The sequence below is a fragment of the Oryctolagus cuniculus genome, chromosome 18 (assembly GCF_964237555.1).
Source record: "Oryctolagus cuniculus chromosome 18, mOryCun1.1, whole genome shotgun sequence".
NCBI classification, from domain to species: domain Eukaryota; kingdom Metazoa; phylum Chordata; class Mammalia; order Lagomorpha; family Leporidae; genus Oryctolagus; species Oryctolagus cuniculus.
Window position 1 is genome coordinate 3,542,689 of NC_091449.1, and position 18,507 is coordinate 3,561,195.

At 67.2% G+C, this 18,507-nt stretch overlaps 4 protein-coding genes across 4 annotated transcripts; 1 reads left to right on the forward strand and 3 right to left on the reverse strand.

Annotated features, from left to right (window-relative positions):
* Nucleotides 1-2,718: 2,718 nt before the first annotated feature.
* RPL28 (ribosomal protein L28) lies at nucleotides 2,719-4,645 on the reverse strand. The gene is made up of 5 exons (XM_051842214.2): nucleotides 4,173-4,645; nucleotides 3,917-4,005; nucleotides 3,695-3,818; nucleotides 3,081-3,199; nucleotides 2,719-2,848 (listed from the first exon to the last, which is right to left on the reverse strand). Exons 2-5 carry the CDS (start codon nucleotides 3,995-3,997, stop codon nucleotides 2,759-2,761), a joined length of 414 nt encoding a protein of 137 aa, XP_051698174.1. The 5' UTR covers nucleotides 3,998-4,005; nucleotides 4,173-4,645; the 3' UTR covers nucleotides 2,719-2,758.
* Nucleotides 4,646-5,866: 1,221 nt separating this feature from the next.
* On the forward strand, nucleotides 5,867-11,283 carry TMEM238 (transmembrane protein 238). The gene is made up of 2 exons (XM_051831110.2): nucleotides 5,867-6,460; nucleotides 10,202-11,283. The coding sequence occupies exon 1, from the start codon at nucleotides 5,919-5,921 to the stop codon at nucleotides 6,450-6,452; it is 534 nt and encodes a 177-aa protein (XP_051687070.2). The 5' UTR covers nucleotides 5,867-5,918; the 3' UTR covers nucleotides 6,453-6,460; nucleotides 10,202-11,283.
* Nucleotides 11,013-13,595, reverse strand: TMEM190 (transmembrane protein 190). Its single transcript, XM_051831109.2, has 5 exons — nucleotides 13,157-13,595; nucleotides 13,037-13,072; nucleotides 11,537-11,662; nucleotides 11,369-11,453; nucleotides 11,013-11,282 (listed from the first exon to the last, which is right to left on the reverse strand). Exons 1-5 carry the CDS (start codon nucleotides 13,263-13,265, stop codon nucleotides 11,054-11,056), a joined length of 585 nt encoding a protein of 194 aa, XP_051687069.1. The 5' UTR covers nucleotides 13,266-13,595; the 3' UTR covers nucleotides 11,013-11,053.
* Nucleotides 13,596-13,709: 114 nt separating this feature from the next.
* Nucleotides 13,710-15,702, reverse strand: LOC138846775 (basic proline-rich protein-like). The gene is made up of 2 exons (XM_070063474.1): nucleotides 14,385-15,702; nucleotides 13,710-13,757 (listed from the first exon to the last, which is right to left on the reverse strand). Exons 1-2 carry the CDS (start codon nucleotides 15,603-15,605, stop codon nucleotides 13,710-13,712), a joined length of 1,269 nt encoding a protein of 422 aa, XP_069919575.1. The 5' UTR covers nucleotides 15,606-15,702.
* Nucleotides 15,703-18,507: the final 2,805 nt, after the last annotated feature.

Genomic DNA, 18,507 nt, shown 5'->3' on the forward strand with positions numbered 1-18,507 from the left:
CTCCTTCCAAATAAATGACATTAAAAAAATGAGCCCTGGGTGCGGTGTGATGTGCTCCTACCTTGTGTAAGGAAACGTCTACAACTGGACAAGAAGAGATTTTTCCACCTCTCAGCTCAACAAAGGTCTAAAAACTTAAAAATGCGGGACTGGTATTGCGGTGCAAGGGGCTAAGCCACTACCTCCAACACTAGCATCCCATATGGGCCTGTATCCCAGCTGCCCCACTTCTGATCCAGCTCCCTGCTGTGGCCTGGGCCCTGCACCCGCGTGGGAGACCTGGAAGAAGCTCCTGGCTCCTGGCTGCGGCCCGGCCCAGGCCAGGCTGTTGTCACCGTCTGGGGAGTGAACCAGCGGATGAAGACCCACCTGAAACACAGGTCCCGCCAGCTCTTCACACGGCCACACTGGGGACCACGCTCCCAGCGCAGGGACCCACGGGGACAAGGCACGGCCAAACCAGAGCAGCTGGTGGGAATGCAGAGCCATGCTCCTCTGGTCACACTTGCAGCTCCTCGGCTGAGGCCTACCCTGCCGTGGTGTGTGAGCCACACACAGGGACTGTCCACGCATCCCCGGGCACCTGTGCTGAGCTCTGGGTGCAGGAAAACGAGAAGGTTCCTGCTGGCCAGGTGAGCTGAGTGAGGCAGGCACTGAACAAGGCAGCCGCTAGTCCCCAAGGTGAGCCCGAGGCCTCTGCGCCCCGATGGAGCAGGGTCACCCCGCGAGCATTCCTGAGCCAGGAGGCAGGACAGGGCTGAGGCGGGAGCAGCAGCCACAGCAGGTCACGCCCACAGCCCCAGGGACGTGGCACCTCCAGACCACAGAGTGGACTACTGGCCACAGGGCTGGGGGCAGGGCACAGCGCTCCCTCCCTGGATGATAGAAACGCTGGAACTTTGGGGCAGACTGAAAGTTACTGGATTTTTCGATTAAACGGTGCCATCGTGTGGCACAGTGACTAGGACGCTGCCCAGGGTCCCTGGGTCTAAGTCCTGGCTCTGCTGGGACTCCAGCCTCCTGCCGAGGCACACCCTGGGAGGAGGAGTGGGCTGCTACCACTCTCAGCTTTGGCCAGCTGCTGAGGGCACCTGGGGAGTGAACCAGCAGATGGGAGACCTGTCTGTGAGAAGGGGTGGGCGTTTGTGTCTAGATTCAGACACCGCAGTCCCCTAGGGGGTACCTGGAGGTACCTGTGCCGGCTGCCTGGCTCCAGCTCCTGCCAGAACAGACATGGGGGCAGCGCTGGCGGCTCAAGGGGCTGCGTTCCCACCACCCATCAACCTGGGAAGGAACCAGGCCCTGGCCGGCCACCGAGGCATCTGGGGAGTGACCCAGCGCTGCAGCTCTGCCACCCTGGGCTCGCGGGCGGCTGCCGGGCCCCAGCTCCCAGGAGGCGGCTGTCGCTCACACGGGGCAGCAGGAGCAGGTACTTGGGAAGGCCCTGAAGCACGGCGAGGGGCCGGGCCAGCTCACCTCACTGCCGGATGCTGGTCCCGTTGGCCCCGCTGTGCAGGAGCAGGAACACAGCAGGGAGACCAGCAGCCCAGTCCTACACAGGGCTCCTGGCCCCACGCCCCACAGGGAGCCCAGGCCCAGGAGTCCCCTTGCTCTTGAGCACTCGGCTGGACTTGGCCCCTGGCAGTGTCTGGCACGCAGACCTGTCACAGTGACCCTTCCCCCTCCAACCCTGTTCTGACACCCGTGACAGGGAGCACACGCCTGCCCGTGTGGCTGTGGGGGGACTTGCACGCAGAGGCCACCCCACAACCTGACGCGCACGAGAAACGGGACTGCAAGACCAGCTAGGACGGCACCCAGGGCACGAGCTAACAGCTCCCACTCACGCCCACCCTGGGCCAGGCACCCTGCTCATCCGGATGCCACGGCAGCCAGCGCGCCCGCTGACTGACGTGCACAGACCTGGGAGCCTCGTGGGCAGGTTCCATGGCTGTGCCCAAACTCCAGGAGCAGCGGTCAGAGCCCAGTGTTCTACAGGAGGGGCCTCCACAGGACCCAACCCACTGCAGGGCCGAGGGGCAAGCGCCCACGGCTGACTGCTGGCCGCCACAGACAGAGCCCCTCGGGGTCCCAGCAGCCCACCTGAGGCTCTGGCCGGTCCTGGGACCTGGCTGTCTGCTCCGGCTCAGCCTTGGCTCCTCCTCACACAGCACCCACAGCTGGGACGGACGGGCATCTTCTACCCAGCTGTGGCCCTCACGTCCCGCTTGTTCAGTGGGACCAGTGCTGTCCCCGGGGCCAGCGTCCTGGCTGTCTGCTTCCTACCCAGCTCCCTCCTGCACCTGGGAGGCAGCCGATGGCCAAGTACGATTCCTGGGTGTGGCCGGGCCCAGCCCACTGCCCAGGGCACCTGAGGAGCGGAGCCAACCAGCAGGTGAGGGATCGACCACCTCCTTCCCAGACGCCTTTTAAGGTTTGACAGCGAGAGAGAGGGAGAGGCACCTGGTGGTCCACTCCCCACCTGGCTGCAACACCTGTGACCGGGCAGGCCGCCAGCAGCTTCCTCCAGTCTCCTACCACGGGGTGCAGTGCCCACACCCCAGCCCACCTGCTCTTTAGTAGCCGCGATTCAAACCAGCACGCACATGGGCTGCGGCACCGCAGAGGTGTGTGACCCACTGTGCCCAACACCAGCACCTAAGTAAGCCTGCACGGGAGTGCCCGCACGCAGGGCCGGCGCCCGGAGCCACACCAGAGGCCGGTGCGACAGGTCTGACTGTTTATTGTGGGCAGGGGCTCAGGAGCTCTTGGTGGGGCGGGTGCGCTTCCTCTTCACCATCACGGGCTTCTGGCTGCGCAGGATGGCGCTGGCTCTGCGGATGGCGGCCTGAGGGCGGGCAGGGCAGGGTCAGCTCAGCGCAACCCAGCAAGGACCCCAGTCCTGGCCAGAACCCCGCCCCCGCAAGCTGTCTCCCCTGGTCCTGGATCAGCGCACCCCGCCCCCACAAGCTGTCTGCCCCCCAGTCCTGGCGAGGACCCCACCCCCCAGCTGCCCCCAGTCCTGGCGAGGACCCCGCCCCCGAATGCCCCCAGTCTGGCCGGCCCCCGCGCCCGCTCACCATGCGCAGGTCAGGACGGTACTTGTTCTTGCGAATCATGTGCCGGATGCTGCTGAGCGTGGCCCGGGCGTTCTTGTTGATGGTGGTGCGCACGTACGAGGTGGCCGGCTTCCGCTGGCCTGGTTGGGCAGAGTCCAGGGCTCAGCCCTCCCAGCCGCATCTCAGTGCCCTGGACCAGGTCAGGCTCCTCCCAGGGCCCCCGACGCCGGGCTCCCCACACACAGGCCTGGGAGCGGAGGCGACCGGCCGAGGACATCTCCCACCCCCTGAACGACACAGGGCCAGAGCTGGCCAGGGGAGGCTAAAGGCCCAGCTGCAGCCCTGCCCCTGACGTGCAGGCACCAGGGGGACCATGAGGGCCCCGCCGCCCAGGGTCGCAGACAACGTCCAGCTAGCAAGGCCTGGGGGGAGGGGGCCTCCTGGGGCCCCAGGCGGAAGGCGGGGCCCAGCCCTGAGCCCCCAGCCGGCCTCCTTCCCGCACCTGGGAGAGGAGACGGCACCCACCGCAGGTGCAGAAGTACTTAATCCGGAAAAGCAGCGCGCTGGGGTGGTGCAGTCCTGGCGCGGCCCCCACGCCGGCAGCGCGCCCCCGGCCCCGCCCGCACCCCGCTCACCGGATCTGCGCTTCATGACCACCACGACGCCCTTGCCGTCGGCCGCCGGCTCCACGCCCACGGTCTTGCGGTGGATAAGCCCGTTGTAGCGGAACGAGTTGCGGGCCTTCAGGTTGTTGGGCTCCTGGCGCGGGGGCGGCGCGGGGCGAGGTGAGGGGCGAGGCCCGCGCGGGGGTGCCCCGGCCCCCGCCCCGGCCCCGCGGCCCGGCCCCGCTCGCTCACCGTGCTGTACGTCTGCTTGTTCCTCTTGATCAGGAAGCTGGAGCAGTTGCGCACGACCATCCACTGCAGGTGCGCGGACATGGCGGCGGCTGCGGAGAAACGGGGCGCGCACAGCTGTCAGCGACCGGGCCTACGGCGGCAGCGCCCGACGCGACGGGACCCGAAAGGGAGGACGCGGGCGCTCTCGCGTGCCCGGAGAGGGCAGAGAACGCGGGAGCCGGCCGCCATGCTGGCCAGGCGGAGGGACCACGCTCACCTCCTCGCGCCGAGGCTGCCGGAGACGGAAAGAGGCACGCCGGGGGCGGGGCGACGCCTTTAATACCGCGCACGCACTTCCGCTTCCGCCCTGGGCCCGCCTCGGAAGCCGGCGGGTGGGCTCGGCTATTTCCGTCGGCCCGTCACGCACCCCTCGGGAGCCTTCGGAGCTCTTCGGCTGGAGAGGCGGAGGCGCGTTGTGTGGTGGCGAACTCCCGCCGCCGGGCTCCCACGGAGGACTTGTCACTCAGAGCTCGGCGTGGGGCTTCATACGCGATGGGCGCTCATAAACATCTGTCTTATGAATGGACGTGTGAATGTGGGAACTACTTCAGCCCAGACTTAACGGCGGCTTCTGGTGTTTCCGGTCCCTGCTAGCCCTCGGCTGTCTCCGCCCCCCGTTCGGCCATTTTCGGAGCCTCCGGAAACTCCCGAGGGGCGGCTCCTCCCCCCTCTTTGCCCCGCCCCATGCCCACCAGCCCACTTCGGGCCTGCTCGGAGACACTCGGAAGGAGTTCGGCCGCGTTCGGAACCCTTCGGCTCATGCCGGCAGTCTCCCCGGGGTCTGACCGTTTTAGGAGTCCGAGGAGAGCCGGGAATGGAAGCGCCTGGCGGCTCTCTCCTCCCCGGGGGCGTGGGTTTCTCCTGAGGGAAAGTCGCCGTAGGAAGAGAGGTTTGCGCGCGGCCGTCCTGGTTCTCTTTAGGGGTTCCACTCGGCTCTGCCCAGCCTCTCCCCCGGGGCCTCGCTGCCCCCTTCTTTTTATAACATTTTTATTTCATTTTATTTGAAAGACAGAGATCTCCCGCCCACACAAAAAAATGTTCACAAACAGGCGCCGGAACTCCAGCGGGGTAGCCCACTTTGGGGAGCAGGGTCCCCCGCACCTGCTTTCCAGGGCGTGCACTGGCTGGACGCTGGGCCAGAGCTGGCGCTGGCCCCGGACACTCCCCTGCAAGGTGCCCACCCCCCTACCTGCACCTCCTCTGCCTGTCCATTGTGCAACGCCCACCGCCCTGGCTTCTGCACCCAGGGTCCTGACGTCCCCTGCCGTCGGTTGGGGGAGCAGAAGTCACGCGCGCAGGCTGGAGCTGGGGCGGCCTAAAGGGGGGACAGTGCCGGTGTCCCGTCCACTTGTGCACCTTGCCTCGCAGCTGCTCCCCGCACTCCCTGAGGGCAGGGCCTGTGTCGGGTCCCTGCCTGTGCCCTTGGGCTGGCCCCGCGGTGGGCACGCTGCCGGTGCGCTGGGGGCCTCTGTGCCCTGCGGCTCACTGGATGGAGCCCCCACTCTGGGGACGGGGCTCCCACAGTGCCCGCTGGTTCCTCCCTCAGCAGCCAGACACTTCGTTCTCTGCTCTCCACGAGGCCTCGTCCGTCCGGTATTGCTTCTGAGCCCCCCTGTTCGCGCTAAGCGGCCTGTTGCGCACGCCGGAGCGCCAGGCGCCTCCATTACGCACCGGGAAGTTTTGGCCACGTGTTCCCCCACTCCCCGGCTCCTTGAAGGGTAGGGGTCCCGGGCCACCCCCACCTGTGCGGCACAGGCCTCTCAGCGACCGCCTCTGTCCTAGACGCCACCCCCGGGGGCTCCCCCCACCGAGCCTGGGCAGCCCGCTCCCAGCTCGGCTCAGGTAACCAGGCGGGCGCTGGGCACACCTGGCGCCGTCCCCAGACCCCGCCCCGCCCGGGCCGGGCCGGGCCGCACCCCGGAACGCTCTCTGCCAGCGCAGGGGCAGGGGCAGGGGCAGGGCCATGGCGGCGGTGGCGGCGGTGTGCGCCTCGCAGGGGCTCCCGCCGGGAGCACCGTCCGCACCGGCGCCCGCGCCCGCGCCCGCGCCCGCGGCCGGCCTGGGCCGCTGCCGGATGGCGCTGCTGCTGGCCGTGGCGCTGGACGTGGCGGGCATGGCGGCGCTGCTGACCGGCGTGTTCGCGCAGCTGCAGGTGCGCGGCCGCGACTTCGGCGACTTGCTCATCTACTCGGGCGCGCTGCTCGTCTTCCTGAGCCTGCTCGGCTGGATCCTCTGGTACACGGGCAACATCGAGATCTCGCGCCAGGAGCTGGAGCGCGACTACGGCCTGCGGCCCACGGCGCTCGCCCGCCTCGCGCGCAAGCTCTCCCGCCGCTGGTCGGCGCCCGCCGCCGGCCCGCGCGCCGCGCCCGGCTCCCGGGGGGCGCGCCGAGCCGCCCGCGCGCCCCCGCCGCCCGCCGCCGCCGCCCGCCGCGTGCGCCTGCAGCTCGCCACGCTCGAGGCCGGCCCCGGGGCGGCGGGCGCGGGCAGCGAGTGAGCCCCCAGGTGAGCTGGCGAACCCCGGAGAGACCAGCAGAGACCGAGTTGGAGAGGCCGGGGAAGGGGCGGGGCGAGGTGGAGACCGCAGGCCCACGGAGGCAGAGAGTGGAGGCCGTGGCTCGGGGGGCGCAGGCTTAGAGGGAAGCCCTGGCCGCAGGTAGGAAGAGTCGGGGTTGCCCACATCTGGAGGCTCCCCTCTCCCTCCAGGCGCGAGGCGCCCAAGGCCTGTTGGAATCTTCCGGTGTGACTGGGTCCCCGTCCCGCGGCGCGGCGCGGGAGACAGGCCCGGAGAGGCGCCACCCTTGCCCGGGTTCTCTGAGAAGGGCAGAGCGGGAGGAGACAGGACTGCTGGGTCCCTCGCCCCTCTCGTAGCCCTCCTGCTCTCCACCTGGCCTGGTGTTGCCTTCTGGTCCACACCACGCCGCTCACTGCTGCGTGAGTACCTAGTGCGTCCCTGCGTCACAGATGGGTAGGGGTCCCTACCCATCAGATGGCCTGAATCCTTTAGAAAAAAAAAAAATTACTTACTTGAAAGGCAGTTAGAGAGGGAGAGGGGGAGAGGGGCCGGCGCTGTGGTGTGGCAGGTAAAGCCTCCAGCTGCAGTGCCGGCATCCCATATGGGCGCCGATTTGAGTCCCCGATGCTCCACTTCTGACCCAGCTCCCTGCCAATGGCCTGGGAAGGCAGTGGGAAATGGCCTAAATGCTCAGACCCCTGCACCCACGTGGGAGACCCAGAGGAAGCTCCTGGTTCCTGGCTTCGGATCGGCCCAGCTCTGGCCGTTGCGGCCATTTGGGGAGTGAACCGGTGGATGAAGACCTCTCTCTCTCTCTCTCTTTCTCTCTCTCTATAACTCTGCCTCTCAAATAAATAAATAAATCTTTAAAAACAAGAGATGGGGCATGGGGGGGGTGGATCTTACATCTGCTGCTCATTCCCTAAATGGCCACAACATCCAGGCTGGGGCTGGGCCAGACCAAAGCCAGGAGCCTGGAGCTCCATCCGGGTCTCCCTCATGGGTGCAGGGGCCCAAGCACTCGGGCCATGTTCTGCGGCCTCCCCAGGCCATCAGCAGGGAGCTGGATGGGACATGGAGCAGCCAGGACCCCTAAACATTTTATTTATTTATTTATTATTTATTTATTTATTTTGACAGGCAGAGTGGACAGTGAGAGAGAGAGACAGAGAGAAAGGTCTTCCTTTGCCGCTGGTTCAGCCTCCAATGGCCGCCACGGCTGGCGCGCTGCAGCCGGCACACCACGCTGATCCGAAGGCAGGAGCCAGGTGCTTCTCCTGGTCTCCCATGCGGGTGCAGGGCCCAAGCACTTGGGCCATCCTCCACTGCACTCCCTGGCCACAGCAGAGGGCTGGCCTGGAAGAGGGGCAACCGGGACAGAATCCGGCGCCCCGACCGGGACTAGAACCCGGTGTGCCGGCACCGCAAGGTGGAGGATTAGCCTAGTGAGCCGCGGCGCCGGCCAGGACCCCTAAACATTAGCCTGCTGCGGACGCATTGCGCTCCGAGTCCTGCCCGTGGTTTCTTGGCCTGACTCTCACCATGGGCCCCTGCCTGTGCCGCGCTCCACACCAAGAGCGCCCGCCCTTGCTGTCTCCACAGCACCCGGAAACTTCTCCCGAGTGTCCTTTAAGAACCAACTCGGGGCCAGCGCTGTGGCACAGTGGGTGCAGCCGCCGCCTGCAACGCTGACATCCCGTAGGAGGGGTGGGTGGAGGAGTCCCGGCTGCTCCACTTCCCATCCAGCTCCCTGCCAGTGCGCCCAGGAGGGCAGCAGAGGGTGGTTCCCGCCGCCCACGTGGTGCAGGGGTCTCCCACACTGGTGCAGGGGCCCAAGCACTTGGGCCATCTTCCACTGCTTTTCCAGGCCACTGCAGAGAGCTGGATCGAAAGAGGAGCAGCTGGGACTAGAACCGGTGCCCGTATAGGATGCCGGGGCTTCAAGCCAGGGCGTTAACCTGCTGCACCACAGCGCCGGCACCTGTAACATGTATTTTAAAAAGAACAAACGAACTCGACTTCTCTGCTCTTCCGTGAGCGGAAGGCTGCGGCTGCTTGGATGACCCAGTGCTGTGCGTGTGTGTGCGTGTGCGTGCGTGTGTGTGCCCACGTGTGGTTGTTGCTGCTGCCGTCTCTCCCACCACACAGGAAGTGCCCTGGTTTGGTGTCTGCTCCTGGCATTTTTCCAGGGAAGTGGGAACCCAGGCAAAGCTGATGCCTGCATAGGTCAGTGTGTGTGTGCGGGGTGGGGGTGAGCTGGTGGATGGATGGACTGGTGATGGATTGCTGAGTGGGTGGGTGAGTTGGTTGATAGTAGATGTGGTGGGCGGTGGATTGGTCAGCACATCAGCTGATGGATGGCTGCGGTTGCATTGGTTGTTCAGGTGGCTGAAATGATGGTGTGCACTGATGGACAGGTGGACAGGTGCATGGGTGGGTGGCTGGGCTGAGGGGCTGAGGGGGGACAGCGGCCAGACCACTGAATCCATTCCCAGAGGGCTCGGTGGTGCCCGTGAGGGAACTGAACTCCCCGGGGCTGGCACGCGTGCCGTCGGAGGGGTGTCGTGCTGTCCCGGTGAGGCCGGCGCGGAGCGCTCGGAGTGGCCACACGTCCTGTAGTGCAGACGAGGACACTGATCTCACGGAGGACGAGCGCTCTGCCCAGAGGCGAAGCGCGGGCCGAGGCCGCCTTTGCCGTCGAAGGCGAGCGCCATCTCCTGGGGCCAAAGTCACCCTGGAGGACCCTTCAGAGTGCCCAGACCCTGCACGTCCTAGAGCGAGGCTCAGGCCGAGCTGACTAGCGCGACGGCCCCTCTCAGAGGACGCCGGGTCCTGTCCGACACAGGGCCTGTCCCGTGTGCAGGCGAGGTGCCGCCAGCATACCAAGCACACGGGACTTGGGTGAACAGAGACCCACACGTTCCAGCTCTGCGGTCTCCCGCTCCCTGCGAAGCAAAGCTAGCTGAGAAGAGGGGCAGAGCCTCCCTCACCCACTTCTCTTCCTCCATCTCTGCCTGGGTCCCCGTCTCCCCGGGTCTCGTCTCTGCCCGGGTCCCCGTCTCTCCGGGTCTCGTCTCTGCCCGGGTCCCCGTCTCTCCGGGTCTCGTCTCTGCCCGGGTCCCCGTCTCTCCGGGTCTCGTCTCTGCCCGGGTCCCCGTCTCTCCGGGTCTCGTCTCTGCCCGGGTCCCCGTCTCTCCGGGTCTCGTCTCTGCCCGGGTCCCCGTCTCTCCGGGTCTCGTCTCTGCCCGGGTCCCCGTCTCTCCGGGTCTCGTCTCTGCCCGGGTCCCCGTCTCTCCGGGTCTCGTCTCTGCCCGGGTCCCCGTCTCTCCGGGTCTCGTCTCTGCCCGGGTCCCCGTCTCTCCGGGTCTCGTCTCTGCCGGCGTCCCCGTCTCTCCGGGTCTCGTCTCTGCCTGCGTCCCCGTCTCTCCGGGTCTCGTCTCTGCCTGGGTCCCCGTCTCTCCGGGTCTCGTCTCTGCCTGGGTCTCCGTCTCTCCGGGTCTCGCTCCCTCCCTCTGCCTTTCCCCGCTTCTCTGCCTCTCTTCCTGTCTTGCTGCAGTGGATCCCACTGAGTTAAAGGCACTCCCACATGTGGCGGGGGGGTTGGCATCAAACGGGGCAGCAGGAATGCAGGGGCCACAAGCAAGCCTGAGTCCAGGCAGGGGGCTGGGAAGACAGGCACGGGGGAGGGGGTCCTGCAGGAGCGGTCACTGACGCCACCCTCTCTCCTGCAGACCACCCCACGCCCCATCCATGAGGAGCGGACTGAGCTGTGCACCTGCCCTCACCCAGCCGGCTGCTGGGACGCCCGCCTGCCCGGCATATCCACGCTCGGATAAAGGCCTCTGCCTCCAGCCTGCTTGTCTGTCTGGGAGAGGGACTGCGCTGGTGTTGGGCCAGGGCAGGGGCCCGCGGGAATGTGGCCACCCCTTGGGGGACCCACAGCCCCTGGGGACACGGGAGCCAGCATCATGCTAGCCTTTCGGAGGGGACCTGGAAGCCGGAGCCGCCCACTCAGCCTGTGTTGATTTGGGTCTTCAGAAAAGCAGACGCAGGGACAAACCAGACTGGCGAGATATTTATTTGGGGGCGCATTTCCTGGGGGTGGGGAGGGGGGAGGCGGTCAGCCGGGATGAGTCTTGGGGTGGAAGCAGTCTTCCAAGATTCCGGCCGGGCAGCGGGCAGTCTGGGAGCCGAGTCCGTGGCTAGGGGAGGCCCAGGCGTCCAGGACGGGGACCTGTGGGTCGGCGGAGGAGCTTCCGGCAGACAGGTGCAGCAAGTCCCGGTTTGACGCGCTGGGCGTAGCCTGGCCCCTCCCCAGTGCTCGGCCCCCACCCCACCTAGCCCCAGCTCGCTTGTCGGAGGCTCAGCTCCCCCGGGACCACAGCCGGAGTCCTCTTCAGCCCAGGTCCTACTCAGCTCGCACCACACAGGACCACTGCCCAGCCCAGGTCCCCCTCCACTCTGACCCCGCACACACCAAAGCCACGCACACGTCCCCTGCCCGGGCTGCCCCTGTGGCTCTCAGAGAAGAAAACGTCTGACTACACATTCTATCTTTATTGAGGGGTCCCCCAGGGACGCCCCTAATCCTCTTCCTCGCCCCCCTCTGTTTCCTCGCCTCCTTCCGTGCCTTCCCCCTCCGTGCCCCCGGTTTCCGCCGCCTCGGTGGGCAGGGAGGCCGGCACGCTGCCGACGGACGGCGTCTTTTTCTCGCTGGCCCGGTCCTTGGACAGCAGCGAGACCGTCCTGGACAAGTCACATTTGCCCTGCAGGAACACCGGCAGGTGCAGCATGTCCTGGCGCTTGGCCCACCTGTTGGGGGTGGGGCACACGCTCAGCCTGGGGCCCGTCTGCCGGCCCCTGGGGGCCCTGCCCCCCCCCCAGGCCGCCCCGCTCACCAAAACAGGCAGATGCTGGAGATCAGGAAGAGGAGGCCTCCGCACGTCCAGCCCAGGGCCCACATGTGCTTCCTACGCATGTTCTCTGCGCAAAGTGGGCGGCTTGAGGACCCGAGCCGCCCCGCTGCCAGCCCCGGCCCCGGCCCCGGCCCCGGCCCCGGCTCTCACCGTCCGGCCGTTGGTGGTAGCAGACCCCGTCGCGGTAGCAGCAGCGCAGGCGCAGGCACAGGTTGGGGTTCTCAATGGCCGCCTGGCCCCCGCAGCTCTCCCGGTCCCACACGTCCCCCTCGCAGCCTGGGGGCCAGGCACCGTGGGCAGCCTCAGGCACCGGGGCCCCAAAGCCAGGCTGGCCTGCCTGCTTACTCTTTTTTTTTTTTTTTTTTTTTTTTTTTTTTGACAGGCAGAGTGGACAGTGAGAGAGAGAGAAACAGAGAGAAAGGCCTTCCTTTGCCGTTGGTTCACCCTCCAATGGCCGCCACGGCTGGCGCGCTGCGGCCGGCGCACCGCGCTGATCCGATGGCAGGAGCCAGGAGCCAGGTGCTTTTCCTGGTCTCCCATGGGGTGCAGGGCCCAAGCACCTGGGCCATCCTCCACTGCACTCCCGGGCCACAGCAGAGAGCTGGCCTGGAAGAGGGGCAACCGGGACAGAATCCGGCGCCCCGACCGGGACTAGAACCCGGTGTGCCGGCGCCGCTAGGCGGAGGATTAGCCTAGTGAGCCACGGCGCCGGCCTTGCCTGCTTACTCTTGATCCCTCCGGGCTCCCAGCCCCTCCTCCCCCAGACCCAGGGCCTCCTCCCTCAGACCCAAAGAGTTCAAGTCCCAGCCCCTCCTCCCTCAGACCCAGGGCCTCTTCCCTCAGACCCAAAGAGTTCAAGTCCCAGCCCCTCCTCCCTCAGACCCAGGCCCTCCTCCCTCAGACCCAGGCCCCAGAGCCCTCCTCCCTCAGACCCAAAGAGTTCAAGTCCCAGGCCCTCCTCCCTCAGACCCAAGAGTTTAGGCCCCAGCCCCTCCTCCCTCAGACCCAGGCCCTCCTCCCTCAGTCCCAGGAGTTCAAATCCCAGCCCCTCCTCCCTCAGACCCAAGAGTTCAAGTCCCAGCCCCTCCTCCCTCAGACCCAAGAGTTTAGGCCCCAGCCCCTCCTCCCCCAGACCCAGGGCCTCCTCCCTCAGACCCAAAGAGTTTAAGTCCCAGCCCCTCCTCCCTCAGACCCAGGGCCTCTTCCCTCAGACCCAAAGAGTTCAAGTCCCAGCCCCTCCTCCCTCAGACCCAGGCCCTCCTCCCTCAGACCCAGGCCCCAGAGCCCTCCTCCCTCAGACCCAAAGAGTTCAAGTCCCAGGCCCTCCTCCCTCAGACCCAAGAGTTTAGGCCCCAGCCCCTCCTCCCTCAGACCCAGGCCCTCCTCCCTCAGACCCAGGAGTTCAAGTCCCAGCCCCTCCTCCCTCAGACCCAAGAGTTCAAGTCCCAGCCCCTCCTCCCTCAGACCCAAGAGTTTAGGCCCCAGCCTCTCCTCCCTCAGACCCAGGGCCTCCTCCCTCAGACCCAAGAGTTCAAGTCCCAGGCCCTCCTCCCTCAGACCCAGGAGTTCAAGTCCCAGCCCCTCCCTCAGACCCAGGAGTCAGCCCCGGGCTCCCCTCCCTGGGGCCCCAGGATCGCGGCCTCTGCTCACTCCACGGATAGAAGAATCCCTGGATTCCATTCCCATCTGTCAGAGAAAAGCCGTGGTGTTGCGGAGCTGTGGCTGGGCTGGGCCCCTCCGCAGCTCCCCGGCCCTCTCCCGGCCCCTCACCTACGGAGCCCTGCACCAGCAGGAGAAGCCCTAGCACCGGGATCCCAGAGCCCACCATGTCGCCTCCCCAGACCCCTGGGGCCTCTGTGGGGAGAGCCCTGGAGGACATCGCCCCAGCAACAGCCCGGCCCCGCCCGCCTGCCCTGCCCCAGGATTCCAAGTTCCGTTGCTAAGGGTCCCCTTGTGGGGAGGCTGCAGGGGCAGGCGGGGCTCCCACCGGCCTGAGCTAGCCAGGGTTGGGGCGCGGGGCTCCCACCGGCCTGAGCTAGCCAGGGTTGGGGCACGGGGCTCCGGTGGGGGTCTCGGGCGCGGGGAGAGTCTGTCCAGCAGCCTGGGCAGCAGGAGGTGCCCAGCAAGGGGCTGGGGCCGGGCAGCTCGCCCTCGTTCACCGGGACACCGGGGAGGTGGGAGGCTCTGGGAGCACTCCGGCCCGGGCGCCCCTTCCCTGGGGGATCTGATGGCGGCGGCAGGTGGCCGCCACCTTCTCAGGAAACTCCGTTGCTAGGGAGTGTTTCCCCTTGGCAACCAGGGGAGGGGGCTGCAGAGCGAAGCCTCACTGAGCCCCATTGTTAGGGAAGGGTCCCCCCAGCAACCAGGGGGCCTGGGGAGGGGAGACAATGGGCACTGGAGCCCCAGGCCCGCACCTGGCCGGGAGTCCCCTGGTGCCACCAAGCCGCCTTCTAGGGACCTGATGGCACAGGGACGGGGCTGGCCAGTGGGGGCAACTGCTGGGCACGACCCCCATTTCTCACCTCCAACTGTTTCCCCAGCTATGAGCTGGTGGGGGAGGGGCCAATCCTCCCATGAGGGAGCTCCGTTAGGACCATGAGCCCGTCTGCCGGCCTGACATCCACTCAGCATTAGGGTGCAACACAGACGGCTCTCAGATCCCCCGCTTGGGCCGGGGCCCCTGAGTCTGGCAGGAGAGAGGGCTGGAGGCCTGGACCCCTGGGTCTGAGGGAGGAGGACCTGAGACCTGGACTCCTGGGTCTGAGGGAGGAGACCTGGGACCTGGACTCCTGGGTCTGAGGGAGGAGGGCTGGGACCTGGACTCCTGGGTCTGAGGGAGGAGGGCCTGAGACCTGGACTCCTGTGTCTGAGGGAGGAGGGCCTGGTCCCTGAGACTCCTGGGTCTGAGGGAGGAGGGCCTGGGCCCTGAGACCCCTGGGTCTGAGGGAGGAGGACCTGGGACCTGGACTCCTGGGTCTGAGGGAGGAGGACCTGAGACCTGGACCCCTGGGTCTGAGGGAGGAGGACCTGAGACCTGGACTCCTGGGTCTGAGGGAGGAGGGCCTGAGACCTGGACTCCTGTGTCTGAGGGAGGAGGGACTGGGGACCTGGGACCCCTGGGTCTGAGGGAGGAGGGCCTGGGCCCTGAGACCCCTGGGTCTGAGGGAGGAGGACCTGGGACCTGGACTCCTGGGTCTGAGGGAAGAGGGCCTGGTCCCTGAGACTCCTGGGTCTGAGGGAGGAGACCTGGACCTGGGACCCCTGGGTCTGAGGGAGGAGGACCTGGGACCTGGACTCCTGGGTCTGAGGGAGGAGGGCCTGAGACCTGGACTCCTGGGTCTGAGGGAGGAGGGCCTGGTCCCTGAGACTCCTGGGTCTGAGGGAGGAGGGCCTGGGCCCTGAGACCCCTGGGTCTGAGGGAGGAGGACCTGGGACCTGGACTCCTGGGTCTGAGGGAAGAGGGCCTGGTCCCTGAGACTCCTGGGTCTGAGGGAGGAGGGGCTGGGGGGGACCTGGACTCCTGGGTCTGAGGGAGGAGGACCTGGGACCTGGGACCCCTGGGTCTGAGAGAGGAAGGCTGGAGGCCTGGACCCCTGGGTCTGAGGGAGGAGGGCTGGAGGCCTGGACCCCTGGGTCTGAGGGAGGAGGGCCTGGGCCCTGAGACTCCTGGGTCTGAGGGAGGAGGGCCTGGGCCCTGAGACTCCTGGGTCTGAGGGAGGAGGGGCTGGGCCCTGAGACTCCTGGGTCTGAGGGAGGAGACCTGGGCCCTGGGACCCCTGGGTCTGAGGGAAGAGGACCTGAGACCTGGACTCCTGGGTCTGAGGGAGGAGGGCCTGGGCCGAGACTCCTGTGTCTGAGGGAGAAGGACTTGGGACCCGGGACCCCTGGGTCTGAGGGAGGAGGGCCTGGCCCTGGGACCCCTGGTCTGAGGGAGGAGGACCTGGGCCCTGGGACCCCTGGTCTGAGGGAGGAGGGGCTGGCTGGGGCCTGGACCCCTGGGTCTGAGGGAGAAGGACTTGGGACCTGGGACCCCTGGGTCTGAGGGAGGAGGGCCTGGCCCTGGGACCCCTGGTCTGAGGGAGGAGGGACTGGGGACCTGGGACCCCTGGGTCTGAGGGAGGAGGGGCTGGCTGGGGCCTGGACCCCTGGGTCTGAGGGAGCCCCAGTCTCCGGGAACCATGAGTCTGACCCCCGTCATTGCACCCCCTCCCGTAAACATCCTGGAGGGTGCTGAGTGGGCCCGGGCTGCCTCCGTCAGAGATGACACAGGTCCGAGGGGGCTCGGCAGGGGGCCGGGGGTGGGGGTCAGGGGGCTACAGGGCTGAGGCTGGGCAGCTGCTGACTGTTTCCTGTGTCAACATCATCTGGACCCACTTCCCAATTCCCGGGATTCCTCAGGGATCAAGGAGGGGGTGGGGGGGCGGGGCTGCCGGGCCCTGGACCGCGGCTCGGACCGGGGAGGCCCCCCGCCGCACGGCTCCCACCGCTAATGACAGGTTTGAGCTGCCTCTGTGGCCAGCCTGCCCCGTCACCCCCCAGAGGCCAGACGGGACCCCCCAGGGACAGACAGACGGACACACACAGCCTCCCCGGACCTGCTGACCTCACACCCAGCCAGCCCCTCCTGGCCCGGGGGCCGGCACATCAGCGAGGACCCCCCTGGGAAAGCCCCCCAGGTCCCAGGGACCTCTCCCGCAGCGGCTGTGACGGGTCTCCCAGCCTGCCCCCACCCCCACCCCCCCTGTTTGTTTCCAAGGCTCCGCGCCGGTCTCTGGCCCCGGCTTTATTTGCGGCTCTGTCTTCTCATTCTGGGTCTTTGTGGTCCTGTCCCTATTTCGGTTTCTCCTCTGTCATCTGTCTTTCTCGGGATTCCCCAGCCCCGTCCCTGGCTGGCTGGCTTGCTCGCTCTCTTGTCCTGGCTGCCATGGAAGTGGCCCAAAGCATCCTCACCCAGCCCAGGGGAGACCCAGGAGCCCAGATCAGTGCCCCCCGCCTTCTGCAGCCCCCACCCCCACCCCCGGGAGGGGGAAGTCTGTCCCCACGCCACCCAGTGGAGGACCCAGACAAGAAACCAACCCCTGATTTGTCCCAGACTCAGACTGTCCACACACAACACTCCTTCCACCACTCTCCCATAAGGAAGGCTCAGGCCCCCGAGGCTGGGGCAGGAGGGGCCGGGGGCCTGGACCCCAGGGTCTCAGGGAAGAGGGGCCGGGGGCCTGGACCCCTGTGTCTGAGATGAGGGAAAGGGGGCTAGGGGCTGGCCCCCCATCTCTGTAGGTGGCGGCGGCTGGCATTCCGGATCCCTGCTTTTGCCCCCAAGCTGGCCCCAGGCCCAGTGCCCCATCCCCTCGGGCCGGTCCATCCCCCGGGCCAGTGGCCTGAGTCACCTTGGCTGGCCCCGCCGGTCTGGGGTGGGGGTACGTCAGCTCTCCTTTCACTGACGCAGCCTTGGGCCCCCCACGCTGACTCAGCCGGAAACAGGCCCCCTGAGGGGCGGAGACCCAGTGGTCAGAGGCCTGGGTCCCTGCGGGAGCCAGCCGGGCTGCGGAGGGCCCCTGGGGGGCCCTAGAGGGGGCAGCCGTGAGAGATGCAGCAGAGCAAGCTCTCACCTGAGGCAGTGAGGTCATGTCCCACCCTGGGGGGGCTGTGACCTCACCTCCTCGGGGACCTCAGCCGTCGCTCCCCCAGCAGTGGCAGATGGGGAGGGGAGGCCTGCTGCTGTCCTGCACCCCCAGAGCCACCTGGCCAGCCCAGCACAGTCCTAGGGGGCCTCGCAGGGGTCCCACTCAGTCCAGCCCCATCTTCCTCTGATGGGGGAGGCCCTGGGCGACCTGGGGTGGCGTCCCTGTCCCTCTCCTGCCGGGCTGTGGATACCGGCCACCTGCACCCCTACATGCCTGTGTGGGCATTGCTGCCTCCCCCTCCCCCTCTGGGTCCCCTCCTACCTACCTGGCGGCTCCCCTGTCTCCATCCCCCCCTGCCTGGCCTGGTCCAGGTCTCTGGCTCCTGCTGCCAGCCCTGGGCCCTGGGCGGCTGCCCCGGTGCCCGCACCCCGCTCACCACCCTTGCCCGTCCATCACTCCCACCCCCTTCCAGTCTCTCCCAGGGGCTACATCTTTCTCTGTCTCCTTGGACGTGGTGGTAATAAAATTTAATGGTGAAACTAGCAATGGTTAACATTTATTGAGTGCTGACTTGATGCTTCACATGAGTGAGCTCAGTGCATCCTCGCCCCGGCGTTAGGGGGTGGGGGCTGCCCTCTCTGTCCCCACTTCACAGATGAGGAAGCTGAGGCTCCAGGCGGAGACCGCACCCCCCTCCCCGAGCATCTCTCCTCGCCGCCGTCCCTGGGTCCCTGGCATCTGGATCCGGTCCTCTCCCACCTTCACCTCTGCCTCTCCTGCGCCCACTGCCAAGTCCCGACATCCTGGTGTCTCCACGGCTCAGGGCCTCGTCACTGGCCTGGTGTCTGCTCTGGGCATTCTTCTGTCACCTGTCCACCCCCCACCCCGCCCCGTCTGAGCCTGGACGCCTCCATCCCTTCCCGCCAGAGCCTCTCTGTCGGCTCCCACCCCCAGGACCACTCCCCAAGCCTGCCCAGCGAACTCCGTGCCCCGCTTCTCCCCTGCGTCTCCCCGGCTGCCCCCACCCAACTCTCTGGGTCTCTGTTCCTCTCGCTGAACCACTCTCTTCACCGATGTCTCAGTCTCTCCATCTCTCCCTCGCGCCTCTGCCTCCCCCCCCCCCCGCCCCGCATGCCTCTCTTCTGCCTCCCCATCTCCCTCTCCGCCCGTCCTGGTCCAGCCAGACCCCCCACCCACAGCGAGGCCCCAGCTCCAGAGCCATGTGTGTGTCTGCCCCGACCGTGGAGGTGGAGGGAGGGGACGCCAATGACCTCACCAGCCTCTCTCCGACCACCCCCCCTCCCTTTTCAACTTTTCCAACTTTTTCTTCCGTGCCCTCCTCCGAGCGGCGGCGTGAGCCCTGCGAGAGCCGGCTGGGTCTGAATGGAAAAGGCAGGCAGGGAGGGTGAGTCAGGATGTGTCAGGCCGCCCTCCCCTGCCGCCTGCCCCCCGCCCGCCGCCCCGGCCCCCTATATAACCCCCCAGGCACACACA

Coding starts and splice junctions, on each gene's coding strand:
- RPL28 (XM_051842214.2), bottom strand. CDS start 3,997: ATGTCCGCGCACCTGCAGTGGATGGTCGTGCGCAACTGCTCCAGCTTC. Junction 3,200..3,694: donor GGTCATGAAGCGCAGATCCG/GTGAGCGGGGTG, acceptor CTGCCCAACCAG/GCCAGCGGAAGCCGGCCACC. Junction 2,849..3,080: donor ACCGTCCTGACCTGCGCATG/GTGAGCGGGCGC, acceptor GCCCGCCCTCAG/GCCGCCATCCGCAGAGCCAG.
- TMEM238 (XM_051831110.2), top strand. CDS start 5,919: ATGGCGGCGGTGGCGGCGGTGTGCGCCTCGCAGGGGCTCCCGCCGGGA.
- TMEM190 (XM_051831109.2), bottom strand. CDS start 13,265: ATGTCCTCCAGGGCTCTCCCCACAGAGGCCCCAGGGGTCTGGGGAGGC. Junction 11,454..11,536: donor CTACCACCAACGGCCGGACG/GTGAGAGCCGGG, acceptor CACTTTGCGCAG/AGAACATGCGTAGGAAGCAC. Junction 11,283..11,368: donor TCCAGCATCTGCCTGTTTTG/GTGAGCGGGGCG, acceptor CACCCCCAACAG/GTGGGCCAAGCGCCAGGACA.
- LOC138846775 (XM_070063474.1), bottom strand. CDS start 15,605: ATGTTTACGGGAGGGGGTGCAATGACGGGGGTCAGACTCATGGTTCCC. Junction 13,758..14,384: donor CCTCAGACCCAGGGGTCCAG/GTCTCAGGTCCT, acceptor TCCCCTCCCCAG/GCCCCCTGGTTGCTGGGGGG.